The 17,739-nt window shown below is 39.0% G+C and overlaps 1 protein-coding gene across 2 annotated transcripts in view; it reads right to left on the bottom strand.

The window, feature by feature from the left end:
* The window catches only part of LOC115194901 (endonuclease domain-containing 1 protein), a 238,049-nt gene extending 220,842 nt beyond the window's left edge, over positions 1 to 17,207 (bottom strand). Inside the window, exons 1-2 of one of the 2 annotated variants that reach the window (XM_029754811.1) lie at positions 16,752 to 17,207; positions 11,482 to 11,602 (exon numbers count right to left, since the gene is read on the bottom strand). In XM_029754811.1, coding sequence (XP_029610671.1) covers positions 11,482 to 11,602; positions 16,752 to 16,793 — 163 coding nt within the window. In that variant the 5' untranslated portion in view covers positions 16,794 to 17,207. The remainder of the gene's footprint in view (positions 1 to 11,481; positions 11,603 to 16,751) is intronic. The other variant, XM_029754808.1, reaches the window with a different exon arrangement.
* Positions 17,208 to 17,739: the final 532 nt, after the last annotated feature.

The following is a 17,739-nucleotide window of genomic DNA, read 5'->3' as shown; positions in this document are numbered from 1 at the left end:
TGGTAGTAGAAATACACATATCAGAGGGTTGGTTACTGTGGTAGTATAAATACACATATAGGGTGTGTACTGTGGTTGTATAAATACACATATCAGAGGGTTGAGTACTGTGGTAGTATAAATACACATATCAGAGGTTACTGTGGTAGTATAAATACACGTAGAGGATGTGTACTGTGGTTGTATAAATACACATATCAGAGGGTTGGGTACTGTGGTAGTATAAATACACATATCAGAGAGATGGGTACTGTGGTAGTATAAATACGCATATCAGAGGGTACTGTGGTAGTATAAATATACACATATCAGAGGATTGGTACTGTGGTAGTATAAATACACATAGCAGAGGGTTGGGTACTGTGGTAGTATAAATATACACATATCAGAGGATTGGTACTGTGGTAGTATAAATACACATATCAGAGGGTTGGTACTGTTGTCGTATAAATACACATATCAAAGGATTGGGTACTGTGGTAGTATAAATACACATAGAGGGTTGGGTACTGTGGTAGAGAAATACACCTATCAGAGGGTTGGGTACTGTGGTAGTATAAATACACGTAGCAGAGGGTACTGTGGTAGTATAAATACAAACATCAGAGGGTTGGGTACTGTGGAAGTATAAATACAAACATCAGAGGGTACTGTGGTAGTGTAAATACACATAGCCTCTATGTGTACTGTGGTTGTGTAAATACACATATCGGGTACTGTGGTTGTGTAAATACACATATCAGAGGGTACTGTGGTAGTGTAAATACACAGAGCGTACTGTGGTAGTAAAAATACACATATCAGAGGTTACTGTGGTAGTATAAATACAAATATCAGAGGGTTGGTACTGTGGTAGTGTAAATACACATATGGGAGGGTTGGGTACTGTGGTAGTGTAAATACACATATGGGAGGGTTGGGTACTGTGGTAGTGTAAATACACATATCAGAGGGTACTGTGGTAGTACAAATACAAATACCAGATGATTGGGTACTGTGGTATTATAAATACACATATCAGAGGGTACTGTGGTAGTATAAATACACATATCAGAGGGTTGGGTACTGTGGTAGTATAAATACACATATCAGAGAGTACTGTGGTAGTATAAATACACATATCAGAGGGTTGGGTACTGTGGTAGTATAAATACACATAAGAGGGTACTGTGGTAGTATAAATACACATAGAGGTTACTGTGGTAGTATAAATACACATAGAGGTTACTGTGGTAGTATAAATACACATAGAGGATGTGTACTGTGGTAGTATAAATACGCATATCAGAGGGTATTGTGGTAGTATAAATATACACATATCAGAGGATTGGTACTGTTGTCGTATAAATACACATATCAGAGGATTGGTTCTGTGGTAGTATAAAAACACATTCAGGATGTGTACTGTGGTTGTATAAATACACATATCAGAGGGTTGGGTACTGTGGTAGTATAAATACACATATCAGAGGGTTGGGTACTGTGGTAGAGAAATACACCTATCAGAGGGTTGGGTACTGTGGTAGTATAAATACAAACATCAGAGGGTACTGTGGTAGTATAAATACAAACATCAGAGGGTACTGTGGTAGTGTAAATACACAGAGCGTACTGTGGTAGTAAAAATACACATATCAGAGGTTACTGTGGGTAGTATAAATACAAATATCAGACGGTTGGTACTGTGGTAGTGTAAATACACATATGGGAGGGTTGGGTACTGTGGTAGTGTAAATACACATATGGGAGGGTTGGGTACTGTGGTAGTGTAAATACACATATCAGAGGGTACTGTGGTAGTACAAATACCAGATGATTGGGTACTGTGGTATTATAAATACACATATCAGAGGGTACTGTGGTAGTAGAAATACACATATCAGAGAGTTGGGTACTGTGGTAGTATAAATACACATATCAGATGGTACTGTGGTAGTATAAATACACACATCAGAGGGTACTGTGGTAGAATAAATACACATAGCAGAGGGTTGGTTACTGTGGTAGTATAAATACAAACATCAGAGGGTTGGGTACTGTGATAGTATAAATACAAACAGAGGGTACTGTGGTAGTATAAATACACATAGAGGGTTGGGTACTGTGGTAGTGTAAATACACATAGCAGAGGGTACTGTGGTAGTATAAATACACATATCATAGGGTACTGTGGTACAATAAATACACATAGCAGAGGGTTGAGTACTGTGGTAGTATAAATACACATATCAGAGGGTTGGGTACTGTGGTAGTATAAATACACATATCAGAGGGTACTGTGGTAGTATAAATAGACATAGAGGGTTGCGTACGGTGGTAGTATAAATACACATATCAGAGGGTACTGTGGTAGTATAAATACACATATCAGAGGGTTGGGTACTCTGGTAGTTTAAATACACACATCAGATGGTTCGGTACTGTGGTTGTATAAATACACAGAGGGTTGGGTACTGTGGTAGAAAAATACACATAGAGGGTTGAGTACTGTGGTAGTATAAATACACACATCAGAGGGTTGGGTACTGTGGTAGTATAAATACACCTATCAGAGGGTACTGTGGTAGTATAAATACAACTATCAGAGGGTACTGTGGAAGTATATATACACACCTATCAGAGGGTACTGTGGTAGTATAAATACACATATCCGAGGGTTGGGTACTGTGGTAGTATAAATACACCTATCAGAGGGTACTGTGGTAGTATAAATACAACTATCAGAGGGTACTGTGGTAGTATATATACACACATATCAGAGGGTACTATGGTAGTATAGATACACAGAGGATTGGTACTGTGGTAGTATAAATACACATATCAGAGGGTTGGGTACTGTGGTAGTATAAATACACATAGAGGATTGGGTACTGTGGTAGTATAAATACACATAGAGGATTGGGTACTGTGGTAGTATAAATACACAGAGGATTGGTACTGTGGTAGTATAAATACACATATCAGAGGGTTGGGTACTGTGGTAGTATAAATACACATAGAGGATTGGGTACTGTGGTAGTATAAATACACATAGAGGATTGGGTACTGTGGTAGTATAAATACACATAGAGGATTGGTACTGTGGTAGTATAAATACACATAGAGGATTGGTACTGTGGTAGTATAAATACACATAGAGGGTACTGTGGTAGTATAAATACACATATCAGAGGGTACTGTGGTAGTGTTAATACACATAGAGGGTACTGTGGTAGTATAAATACACATAGAGGGTACTGTGGTAGAATAAATACACATAGCAGAGGGTTGGTTACTGTGGTAGTATAAATACAAACATCAGAGGGTTGGGTACTGTGGTAGTATAAATACAAACAGAGGGTACTGTGGTAGTATAAATACACATATCAGAGGGTTGGGTACTGTGGTAGTGTAAATACACATAGCAGAGGGTACTGTGGTAGTATAAATACACATATTAGAGGGTTGGGTAATGTGTTAGTATAAATACACCTATCAGAGGGTTGGGTACTGTGGTAGTATAAATACACACATCAGAGGGTTGGGTACTGTGGTAGTATAAATACACAGAGGGTTGGGTACTGTGGTAGAAAAATACACATAGAGGGTTGGGTACTGTGGTAGTATAAATACAAATATCAGAGGGTTGGGTACTGTGGTAGTATAAATACACACATCAGATGGTTAGGTACTGTGGTAGTATAAATACACCTATCAGAGGATACTGTGGTAGTATAAATGCACCTATCAGAGGGTACTGTGGTAGTATAAATACACATATCAGATGGTTAGGTAATGTGGTAGCATAAATACATCTATCAGAGGGTACTGTGGTAGTATATATATACGCCTATCAGAGGGTACTGTGGTAGTATATATACACCTATCAGAGGGTACTGTGGTAGTATAAATACACATATATCCAAGGGTTGGGTACTGTGGTAGTAAAAATACACATAGAGGGTTGGGTACTGTGGTTGTATAAATACACCTATCAGAGGGTGCTGTGGTAGTATAAATACACATATCCGAGGGTTGGGTACTGTGGTAGTATAAACACGCATATCAGAGGGTACTGTGGTAGTATAAATACACATATCAGAGGGTTGGGTACTGTGGTAGTATAAATACACATATCAGAGGGTTGGGTACTGTGGTAGTATAAATACACCTATCAGAGGGTACTGTGGTAGTATATATACACCTATCAGAGGGTACTGTGGTAGTATAAATACACATATATCAGAGGGTTGGGTACTGTGGTAGTAAAAATACACCTATCAGAGGGTACTGTGGTAGTATAAATACACATATCAGAGGTTTGGGTACTGTGGTACTGTAAATACAAATAGAGGTTACTGTGGTAGTATAAATACACATAGAGGTTTTGGTACTGTGGTAGTGTAAATACAAATAGCAGAGGGTACTGTGGTAGTATAAATACACATATCAGAGGGCTGGGTATTGTGGCAGTATAAATACACATAGAGGGCTGGGTATTGTGGCAGTATAAATACACAGAGGGCTGGGTATTGTGGCAGTATAAATACACATAGAGGGCTGGGTATTGTGGCAGTATAAATACACATAGAGGGTTGTGTAATGTGGTAGTATAAATACACATAGAGGGTACTGTGGTAGTATAAATAAACATAGAGGATTGGTACTGTGGTTGTATAAATACACATATCAGAGGGTACTGTGGTAGTATAAATACACAGAGGGTACTGTGGTAGTATAAATACACAGAGGGTACTGTGGTAGTATAAATGCACCTATCAGAGGGTACTGTGGTAGTATAAATACACATATCAGATGGTTAGGTAATGTGGTAGCATAAATACATCTATCAGAGGGTACTGTGGTAGTATAAATACAACTATCAGAGGGTACTGTGGTAGTATATATATACACCTATCAGAGGGTACTGTGGTAGTATATATACACCTATCAGAGGGTACTGTGGTAGTATAAATACACATATATCCAAGGGTTGGGTACTGTGGTAGTAAAAATACACATAGAGGGTTGGGTACTGTGGTTGTATAAATACACCTATCAGAGGGTGCTGTGGTAGTATAAATACACATATCCGAGGGTTGGGTACTGTGGTAGTATAAACACGCATATCAGAGGGTACTGTGGTAGTATATATACACCTATCAGAGGGTACTGTGGTAGTATAAATACACATATATCAGAGGGTTGGGTACTGTGGTAGTAAAAATACACCTATCAGAGGGTACTGTGGTAGTATAAATACAACTATCAGAGGGTACTGTGGTAGTATATATACACACATATCAGAGGGTACTATGGTAGTATAAATACACAGAGGATTGGTACTGTGGTAGTATAAATACACATATCAGAGGGTTGGGTACTGTGGTAGTATAAATACACATAGAGGATTGGGTACTGTGGTAGTATAAATACACATAGAGGATTGGGTACTGTGGTAGTATAAATACACAGAGGATTGGTACTGTGGTAGTATAAATACACATATCAGAGGGTTGGGTACTGTGGTAGTATAAATACACATAGAGGATTGGGTACTGTGGTAGTATAAATACACATAGAGGATTGGGTACTGTGGTAGTATAAATACACAGAGGATTGGTACTGTGGTAGTATAAATACACATAGAAGATTGGTACTGTGGTAGTATAAATACACATAGAGGATTGGTACTGTGGTAGTATAAATACACATAGAGGATTGGTACTGTGGTAGTATAAATACACATAGAGGATTGGTACTGTGGTAGTATAAATACACATAGAGGGTACTGTGGTAGTATAAATACACATATCAGAGGGTACTGTGGTAGTGTTAATACACATAGAGGGTACTGTGGTAGTATAAATACACATAGAGGGTACTGTGGTAGAATAAATACACATAGCAGAGGGTTGGTTACTGTGGTAGTATAAATACAAACATCAGAGGGTTGGGTACTGTGGTAGTATAAATACAAACAGAGGGTACTGTGGTAGTATAAATACACATATCAGAGGGTTGGGTACTGTGGTAGTGTAAATACACATAGCAGAGGGTACTGTGGTAGTATAAATACACATATTAGAGGGTTGGGTAATGTGTTAGTATAAATACACCTATCAGAGGGTTGGGTACTGTGGTAGTATAAATACACACATCAGAGGGTTGGGTACTGTGGTAGTATAAATACACAGAGGGTTGGGTACTGTGGTAGAAAAATACACATAGAGGGTTGGGTACTGTGGTAGTATAAATACAAATATCAGAGGGTTGGGTACTGTGGTAGTATAAATACACACATCAGATGGTTAGGTACTGTGGTAGTATAAATACACCTATCAGAGGATACTGTGGTAGTATAAATGCACCTATCAGAGGGTACTGTGGTAGTATAAATACACATAGATGGTTAGGTAATGTGGTAGCATAAATACATCTATCAGAGGGTACTGTGGTAGTATAAATACAACTATCAGAGGGTACTGTGGTAGTATATATATACGCCTATCAGAGGGTACTGTGGTAGTATATATACACCTATCAGAGGGTACTGTGGTAGTATAAATACACATATATCCAAGGGTTGGGTACTGTGGTAGTAAAAATACACATAGAGGGTTGGGTACTGTGGTTGTATAAATACACCTATCAGAGGGTGCTGTGGTAGTATAAATACACATATCCGAGGGTTGGGTACTGTGGTAGTATAAACACGCATATCAGAGGGTACTGTGGTAGTATAAATACACATATCAGAGGGTTGGGTACTGTGGTAGTATAAATACACATATCAGAGGGTTGGGTACTGTGGTAGTATAAATACACCTATCAGAGGGTACTGTGGTAGTATATATACACCTATCAGAGGGTACTGTGGTAGTATAAATACACATATATCAGAGGGTTGGGTACTGTGGTAGTAAAAATACACCTATCAGAGGGTACTGTGGTAGTATAAATACACATATCAGAGGTTTGGGTACTGTGGTACTGTAAATACAAATAGAGGTTACTGTGGTAGTATAAATACACATAGAGGTTTTGGTACTGTGGTAGTGTAAATACAAATAGCAGAGGGTACTGTGGTAGTATAAATACACATATCAGAGGGCTGGGTATTGTGGCAGTATAAATACACATAGAGGGCTGGGTATTGTGGCAGTATAAATACACAGAGGGCTGGGTATTGTGGCAGTATAAATACACATAGAGGGCTGGGTATTGTGGCAGTATAAATACACATAGAGGGTTGTGTAATGTGGTAGTATAAATACACATAGAGGGTACTGTGGTAGTATAAATAAACATAGAGGATTGGTACTGTGGTTGTATAAATACACATATCAGAGGGTACTGTGGTAGTATAAATACACAGAGGGTACTGTGGTAGTATAAATACACAGAGGGTACTGTGGTAGTATAAATGCACCTATCAGAGGGTACTGTGGTAGTATAAATACACATATCAGATGGTTAGGTAATGTGGTAGCATAAATACATCTATCAGAGGGTACTGTGGTAGTATAAATACAACTATCAGAGGGTACTGTGGTAGTATATATATACACCTATCAGAGGGTACTGTGGTAGTATATATACACCTATCAGAGGGTACTGTGGTAGTATAAATACACATATATCCAAGGGTTGGGTACTGTGGTAGTAAAAATACACATAGAGGGTTGGGTACTGTGGTTGTATAAATACACCTATCAGAGGGTGCTGTGGTAGTATAAATACACATATCCGAGGGTTGGGTACTGTGGTAGTATAAACACGCATATCAGAGGGTACTGTGGTAGTATAAATACACATATCAGAGGGTTGGGTACTGTGGTAGTATAAATACACATATCAGAGGGTTGGGTACTGTGGTAGTATAAATACACCTATCAGAGGGTACTGTGGTAGTATATATACACCTATCAGAGGGTACTGTGGTAGTATAAATACACATATATCAGAGGGTTGGGTACTGTGGTAGTAAAAATACACCTATCAGAGGGTACTGTGGTAGTATAAATACACATATCAGAGGTTTGGGTACTGTGGTACTGTAAATACAAATAGAGGTTACTGTGGTAGTATAAATACACATAGAGGTTTTGGTACTGTGGTAGTGTAAATACAAATAGCAGAGGGTACTGTGGTAGTATAAATACACATATCAGAGAGTTGGGTACTGTGGTAGTATAAATACAGAGGGTACTGTGGTAGTATAAATACAAATATCAGAGGGTTGGGTACTGTGGTAGTATAAATACACATATCAGAGGGTTGGGTACTGTGGTAGTATAAATACACATATCAGATGGTACTGTGGTAGTAAAAATACACATATCAGAGGGTACTGTGGTAGTATAAATACACCTATCAGAGGGTTGGGTACTGTGGTAGTATAAATACACCTATCAGAGGGTTGGGTACTGTGGTAGTATAAATACACCTATCAGATGGTAATGTGGTAGTAAAAATACACAGAGGGTACTGTGGTAGCATAAATACACATATCAGAGGGTACTGTGGTTATATAAATACACATATCAGAGGGTTGGGTACTGTGGTAGTACAAGAACACATAGAGGATTGGGTACTGTGGTAGTAAAAATACACCTATCAGATGGTACTGTGGTAGTAAAAATACACAGAGGGTACTGTGGTTATATAAATACACATATCAGAAGGTACTGTGGTAGTATAAATACACATAGAGGGTACTGTGGTAGTATAAATACACATTTCTGTTGTATAATAATGAATATCAGTAAACATTCTAACCAACAGGTAAAGGTTACGAATCCCTTTTGGCCCTGCAGTCTAGGGGGGGATGGATACGAGACCCGTAACATAAATCAGGCAAATTATAATCGTGACAAGTAACCGTGAGAACAAAAATCACAGACAACTGAAATCTACCGTCAAACACTCAGGGTTTATTTATAAACACACAGTAAAGGGGTGTGGGAAAAGGGGCTGAGCTGGACCCAAGCAAAGAAACAATAATCCAAAACTAGACTAGCCTACCTCAATAACAGCTAGCTAACTAACCAAAAATACAGTGGGTGGTCCGCCCAGTTCTAACTAGGGTACTTAGACACAGTATTCCTACGGGTAGTGTATGCCCATGGGCGACTTGTCTTGGTACCCCTTTTTCCCACCAAACAAACAAACAAGTCAAACAACAAAACAATTCTCACAGGATTACCGGACATACGTGACATGTAGTTGCAACACAAAAGAGATCAATACAGAGCGATAGCGCTGGGGACACAGAGCGAGAGCGATTGAGAGAATGAACACAAAGATTGATCTGGAGAGAAAACAACTGACTGGGTTTTTAAACCAAGGGAAAGGGGCTGTGATTGGTTGAGGGAAAAGGAACAGGTGTCTTCTGATTGGTGACTGATTGGTGAATGATGATTGTCACCTGTGAGGAGGAGAAGGAGAGAAAAGAAATACACATTCAGGATACACACTCAGGATACCTGTATCCGTAACAGTTAATCTGGAGAATGTGGCTATTGGCTGAGCAGGCAACTGTCGGTAGAAGGAAGGGCAGGTGGAATGTTTTTTAACCAAAATACATTCGAATTTCAATATCACAAACAAAACATTTATGATATTGAAATTCTAACACTGATGTTATAAACATTTATTTAGGAAAAGTCAAGGAGGGGGTCAGGGGGTCGGGGAAATTACTTTCACAATGACAGAGTTAGGGTCGATTTTTAAATTCCTCAAACACGTCTGTGATTCTTGAAGAATACAGCTGTCTCATAACCATGTCCCCCCCCCTCTCTCCCCCCTCCCTCTATCCTCTGTTCACTTGTAACTTTGTGAGGGTGGAGACTTCACTAACAGGAACTCAGTTTTCATTATTGGAAATCAGAAGATATTAATAATGGATGTTTCATTTATTGGTGTTGTTTATGTTGATGTATTGTGGTCTGACCTCTGCTGAGTTAATTTCCAGTAACTGAAGTAGTTCACAGTAAGAGTTGACACAAGGCTGTGTATGTAGCATTAGAAAATGTGGTTCCTAACAACACTGTGGTCAGAGCAGCACTGGACTGATTAACACCTCAGACTCAGCAGCTGTAGATTCTTCAGTTGAGGAGGCCTTTTCTCAGTCAGAGTAGAGGAGACTGGGGAACAAACTAACACTTTTAGACTTCAGTTTATTATGAAAATATTATTTAAGTTAGATTAATCATATTTTTATACAAATAACATATCTCAGCTACCATTACACACTAAGTATGTTCCCAGGACCTACCAGTCATTTACAATTTAACCAAGTGGTGGATATTAAATGTTATAATTGACCCAGTAGGTGAATGTTCCACAGGTCAATAATTTAACAAAAAGACAGGAGGATAGAATATTTACTTTAGGGCCTCAAAACCCTTTTTCTTCTTCAATAAAACTAAAAGTCATCAATGGATTGAAACAAAACCTCTTGGTCATGTAGAGAAACTAACCAACCATTATCACATTGAATAAGAGCTTTCTACCTGGTTTCTAACTGGACTTATTTATCTGTTACAACTGACCCTGTGTTACTTTGTTCCCCAGTCTACCCTGCCTTCATGGATAATATTTAAACTGACTGCTTCACTTAAGTAAAACATTTAACTTCTTCAATTACCAGCTGAAGCAGGTCACACAATTATACTTCATAGAAATGTACCTTTGTAGTTGTGATTTAAAGGTGTGGACATTTATTTGCTAATTGTTTACATAAAGTGTTGCCTTGAATGTTGGCTTGTATGACATGATATACTATGAATCAGTTTCTTATTTCATGAAACTACAGGAATCCTTTATTTCAGGGAAACATTATATTTGTTCAACATGCGTGAGGGGAGGAGTTTCCCCTTTCTGTCCAATGAGGTCATTTCTGGACAATATTTCAGCAAATAAAATGATGGTTCTACTTTAGAATGTGGAACACAGCCAATAGGGAGGTTTGATTGTTACACATTCTAAATAGTTCCAACTGTTCCACATACAGAGGAGTTTATCCAACCCTCCTTGTCCAGTCTGACCACTAATTATAGCAGACAGGACTCATCTTCATACAGAGGAGTTTATCCAACCCTCCTTGTCCAGTCTGACCACTAATTATACCAGACAGGACTCATCTTCATACAGAGGAGTTTATCCAACCCTCCTTGTCCAGTCTGACCACTAATTATACCAGACAGGACACATCTTCATACAGAGGAGTTTATCCAACCCTCCTTGTCCAGTCTGACCACTAATTATACCAGACAGGACTCATCTTCATACAGAGGAGTTTATCCAACCCTCCTTGTCCAGTCTGACCACTAATTATACCAGACAGGACTCATCTTCTCCCAGATATCATCACAGAATATATAATAATCTAGTTAGAAAGGAGGCCACTGGGTGAACATTGAGGCATTGATAGATCATGAGAGAAGAAAATATTAAATTACCATTTCTAAGCTGCTCATTTATTATGGAAAAACTCACCCCAGCACATTCTGAGGCAGGCCTTGGAGACAGGAAGGACATCACCCACTTCTGGTCTCCACCCCACCAGGGAAAGGACAGTGATGAACTGGGAGCTCTGTAGGCAGCTACTGGTTGGGTACTGTGGTAGTATAAATACACATATCAGAGGGTACTGTGGTAGTATAAATACACATATCAGAGGGTACTGTGGTAGTATAAATACACAGAGGGTACTGTGGTAGTATACATACACATATCAGAGGGTACTGTGGTAGTATAAATACACAGAGGGTACTGTGGTAGTATAAATACACACATCAGAGGGTACTTTGGTAGTATAAATACACATATCAGAGGGTACTGTGGTAGTACAAATACGCATAGAGGGTACCGTGGTAGTATAAATACAAATATTAGAGGGTTCGGTACTGTGGTAGTATAAATACACATATCAGAGGGTACTGTGGTAGTATAAATACACATATCAGAGGGTACTGTTGTAGTATAAATACACATATAAGAGGGTACTGTGGTAGTAGAAATAAACAGATGACTGTGGTAGTATAAATACACATATCAGAGGGTTCGGTACTGTGGTAGTATAAATACACATATCAGAGGGTACTGTGGTAGTATAAATACACATATCAGAGGGTACTGTGGTAGTATAAATACAAATATCAGAGGGTTGGGTACTATGGTAGTATAAATACAAATATCAGAGGGTACTGTGGTAGTATAAATACAAATATCAGAGGGCTGGGTACTGTGGTAGTATAAATACAAATATCAGAGGGTACTGTGGTAGTATAAATTCACATATCAGAGGGTTGGGTACTGTGGTAGTATAAATACACAGAGGGTACTGTGGTAGTGTAAATACACACATCAGAGGGTACTGTGGTAGTATAAATACACATATCAGAGGGTACTGTGGTAGTATAAATACACATATCTGAGGGTACTGTGGTAATATAAATACACATATCAGAGGGTACTGTGGTAGTATAAATACACATATCGGAGGGTACTGTGGTAGTATAAATACACATATCAGAGGGTACTGTGGTAGTATAAATACACATATCTGAGGGTACTGTGGTAATATAAATACACATATCAGAGGGTACTGTGGTAGTATAAATACAAATATCAGAGGGTTCAGTACTGTGGTAGTATAAATACACATATCAGAGGGTTGGGTACTGTGGTAGTATAAATACACAGAGGGTACTGTGGTAGTGTAAATACAAATATCAGAGGGTTCAGTACTGTGGTAGTATAAATACACATATCAGAGGGTTGGGTACTGTGGTAGTATAAATACACAGAGGGTACTGTGGTAGTGTAAATACACACATCAGAGGGTACAGTACTGTGGTAGTATAAATTCACATATCAGAGGGTTGGGTACTGTGGTAGTATAAATACACAGAGGGTACTGTGGTAGTGTAAATACACACATCAGAGGGTACTGTGGTAGTATAAATACACACATCAGAGGGTACTGTGGTAGTACAAATACGCATAGAGGGTACTGTGGTAGTATAAATACAAATATCAGAGGGTACTGTGGTAGTATAAATACACATATCGGAGGGTTGGGTACTGTGGAAGTATAAATACATATATCAGAGGGTACTGTGGTAGTATAAATACACATATCAGATGGTACTGTGGTAGTATAAATACAAATATCAGAGGGCTGGGTACTGTGGTAGTAGAAATACAAATATCAGAGGGTACTGTGGTAGAATAAATACACATATCAGAGGGTACTGTGGTAGTATAAATATACATGTCAGAGGGTTGGGTTCTGTGGTAGTATAAATACAAATATCAGAGGGTTGGGTACTATGGTAGTATAAATACACATATCAGAGGGTTGGGTACTGTGGTAGTACAAATAGAAATATCAGAGGGTTGGGTACTGTGGTGGTATAAATACACATATCTGAGGGTACTGTGGTAGTATAAATACAAATATCAGAGGGTACTGTGGTAGTATAAATACAAATATCAGAGGGTACTGTGGTAGTATAAATACAAATATCAGAGGGTTGGGTACTGTGGTAGTATAAATACACATATCAGAGGGTACTGTGGTAGTATAAATACAAATATCAGAGGGTTGGGTACTATGGTAGTATAAATACACATATCAGAGGGTACTGTGGTAGTATAAATACACATGTCAGATGGTTGGGCACTGTGGTAGTATAAATACACATATCAGAGGGTACTGTGGTAGTATAAATACACATATCAGAGTGTACTGTAGTAGTATAAATACAAATATCAGAGGGATGGGTACTGTGGTAGTATAAATACACATATCAGAGGGTACTGTGGTAATATAAATACACATATCAGAGGGTACTGTGATAGTATAAATACACATATCTGAGGGTACTGTGATAGTATAAATACACATATCTGAGGGCACTGTGGTAGTATAAATACAAATATCAGAGGGTTGGGTACTGTGGTAGTATAAATACACATATCAGAGGGTACTGTGGTAATATAAATACACATATCAGAGGGTACTGTGGTAGTATAAATACACATATCAGAGGGTACTGTGGTAGTATAAATACACATATCAGAGGGTACTGTGGTAGTATAAATACACATATCAGAGGGTACTGTGGTAGTATAAATACACATTTCTGTTGTATAATAATGAATATAAGTTTAAAAAAAACTGTTAAAGGTTAATCTGGATAATTTGACTATCGACTGGGCAGGCAACTGTCGGGAGAAGGCGGGGCAGGAGGAAAAAAAACGTACATTTTTAACTAAAATTCCTTATAAACTGTTTTGTTTGTGAAATAAAAACACAAATTTAGGAAAAGTCAAGGAGGGGGGCAGGTGGTCGGGGAAAATACTTTTACAATGACAGAGTTAGGGCCTATTTTAAATTCCTCAAACACGTCTGTGATGGTTCTTGTTAAAAGGCCTGATCACCACACAGTCCCAGGAAGTAGACCTACAATAGCTTTACATTTGATTTGTCACACCAGTTCTAGTTCATATTCCCTTTCCCTAAGAATTTTATTTCCTGACAATAATATTTCGACGGTCATTTCAGTTACTGATGAATCTATAGATTTTTAAGAACACAGCTGCCTCAGAATCATGTCTCCATCCCTCTCTCCCTCTTCCCCCCTTCTCCCACTCCTCTCTCTCCCTTATCTATCATCCATCTCTCTCCCTCAACTCCTCTCTCCCCCCTTAACTATCCATGTCTCTCTCTTCCACCTTCTCTCTCTCCTTTTTATTCCTTCATGTCTGATTTGCAGGTAGAAAAGGTTACATGTTTAACACTATTACAACAGTGGGAATGTTCTGGAATTATGGTTGCTGAGATCACATTCATTAATATCCCACAAGGCTTAGCGTCTCTGACCCCCCCCCCCCCCCTCTCTATCCTCTGTTAACTTGTAACTTTGTGAGGGTGGAGACTTCACTAACCAGAACTCAGCTTTCATTACTGGAAACCAGATATTAATAATGGATGTTTCATTTATAGGTGTTGTTTATGTTGATGTATTGTGGTCTGACCACTGCTGAGTTTATTTCAGAAACTGTAGTAGTTCACAGTAAGAGTTGACACAAGGCTGTGTATGTAGCATTAGAAAATGTGGTTCCTAACAACACTGTGGTCAGAGCAGCACTGGACTGATTAACACCTCAGACTCAGCAGCTGTAGATTCTTCAGTTGAGGAGGCCTTTTCTCAGTCAGAGTAGAGGAGACTGGGGAACAAACTAACACTTTTAAACTTTAGTTTATTATGAAAATATTATTTAAGTTAGATTCATCATATTTTTATCCAAACAACATATCTCAGCTACCATTACACACTAAGTATGTTCCCAGGACCTACCAGTCATTTACAATTCAACCAAGTGGAGGATATTAAATGTTATAATTGACCCAGTAGGTGAATGTTCCACAGGTCAATAATTTAACAAAAAGACAGGAGGATAGAATATTTACTTTAGGGCCTCAAAACCCTTTTTCTTCTTCAATAAAACTAAAAGTCATCAATGGATTTAAACAAAACCTCTTAGCAGTGTTGCTACTGAATGTTGGCATGTATGATGTATAATATACTATGAATACATGTCTTATTTCATGAAACTACAGGAATCCTTTGTTTCAGGGAAACATTATATTTGTTCAACATGCGTGTGGGGAGGAGTTCCCCTTTCTGTCCAATGAGGTCATTTCTGGACAATATTTCAGCAAGTAAAATGATGGTTCTACTTTAGAATGTGGAACACAGCCAATAGGGAGGTTTGACTGTTACACATTCTAAATAGTTCCACCTGTTCCACATACAGAGGAGTTTATCCAACCCTCCTTGTCCAGTCTGACCACTAATTATACCAGACAGGACTCATCTTCATACAGAGGAGTTTATCCAACCCTCCTTGTCCAGTCTGACCACTAATTATACCAGACAGGACTCATCTTCATACAGAGGAGTTTATCCAACCCTCCTTGTCCAGTCTGACCACTAATTATACCAGACAGGACTCATCTTCATACAGAGGAGTTTATCCAACCCTCCTTGTCCAGTCTGACCACTAATTATACCAGACAGGACTCATCTTCATACAGAGGAGTTTATCCAACCCTCCTTGTCCAGTCTGACCACTAATTATACCAGACAGGACTCATCTTCATACAGAGGAGTTTATCCAACCCTCCTTGTCCAGTCTGACCACTAATTATACCAGACAGGACTCACCTTCATACAGAGGAGTTTATCCAACCCTCCTTGTTATTATTTGACCATGCTGGTCATTTATGAACATTTGAACATCTTGGCCATGTTCTGTTATAATCTCCACCCGGCACAGCCAGAAGAGGACTGGCCACCCCTCATAGCCTGGTCCCTCTCTAGGTTTCTTCCTAGGTTTTGGCCTTTCGAGGGAGTTTTTCCTAGCCACCGTGCTTCTACACCTGCATTACTTGCTGTTTGGGGTTTTAGGCTGGGTTTCTGTACAGCACTTTGTGACATCAGCTGATGTAAGGGCTTTATAAATACATTTGTTTTGATTTGTCCAGTCTTGACCACTAATTATACCAGACAGGACTCGCTCTAGGCCAGTTCCTCTTTTTACTTCAGACACATCTTCTTCCACATATCGTCACAGAAAAGTTGATCAGTTAGATAATGTTTACCCAGTGGCATCCTGAGACATTGATAGATTATGAGAGAAGAAAATATTAAATTACCATTTCTAAGCTGCTCATTTATTATGGAAAAACTCACCCCAGCACATTCTGAGGCAGGCCTTGGAGACAGGAAGGACATCACCCTCTTCTGGTCTTCACCCCACCAGGGAAAGGACAGTGATGAACTGGGAGCTCTGTAGGCAGCTCCTGGTAAACAGCGTCTGGTCAATCCACTGCTGCTGCTTCTTGTTGAGAGTTGCCCACCAGCTCTCTGGAATCACCAGCTGCATTTTAAGGGAGAGAGAGAGGCAGGAAGGACATCACCCTCTTCTGGTCTTCACCCCACTGGGGCAAGTTCAGAAGCCTGGGGTGGATACAAGAGGGCCTGGGTTAGATCACCAGGGACAGGGGCCGAACGTGAGGCAGGAGGGAGCGCTGGAGGTACCTGCATGTCCAAGGGTTCATACCTAATACATACAGAGAATACATAAGAGACAGATACAGTACTAAGCATTCTCAGCACCATGACAGTAAATCTACAGCATGAAAGGTAAGAGACAGATACAGTACTAAGCATTCTCAGCACCATGACAGTAAATCTACAGCATGAAAGGTAAGAGACAGATACAGTACTAAGCATTCTCAGCACCATGACAGTAAATCTACAGCATGAAAGGTAAGAGACAGATACAGTACTAAGCATTCTCAGCACCATGACAGTAAATCTACAGCATGAAAGGTAAGAGACAGATACAGTACTAAGCATTCTCAGCACCATGACAGTAAATCTACAGCATGAAAGGTAAGAGACAGATACAGTACTAAGCATTCTCAGCACCATGACAGTAAATCTACAGCATGAAAGGTAAGAGACAGATACTAGATTTAGTTGTGTAACTAAAGGACAAAGAATGCATAGGCCTTTATGACAGATACAGGAAGGGAGTGTCATGATGCTGAGGAGTGACACATTCAATACATGGACAAATAGTAAGATTAACACAATGCATATCTTCCATTATTGTAAAGTATTCATGCTTGCAGAATGCCAAGGGAACAGAATATCCTACCTAACATTGCAGAAC

Source organism: Salmo trutta, chromosome 5 (assembly GCF_901001165.1).
Source record: "Salmo trutta chromosome 5, fSalTru1.1, whole genome shotgun sequence".
Taxonomy (NCBI): Eukaryota; Metazoa; Chordata; class Actinopteri; order Salmoniformes; family Salmonidae; genus Salmo; species Salmo trutta.
The sequence above is the reverse complement of the archived record's forward strand: the minus strand, read 5'-3'. Positions and strand labels throughout refer to the sequence as shown.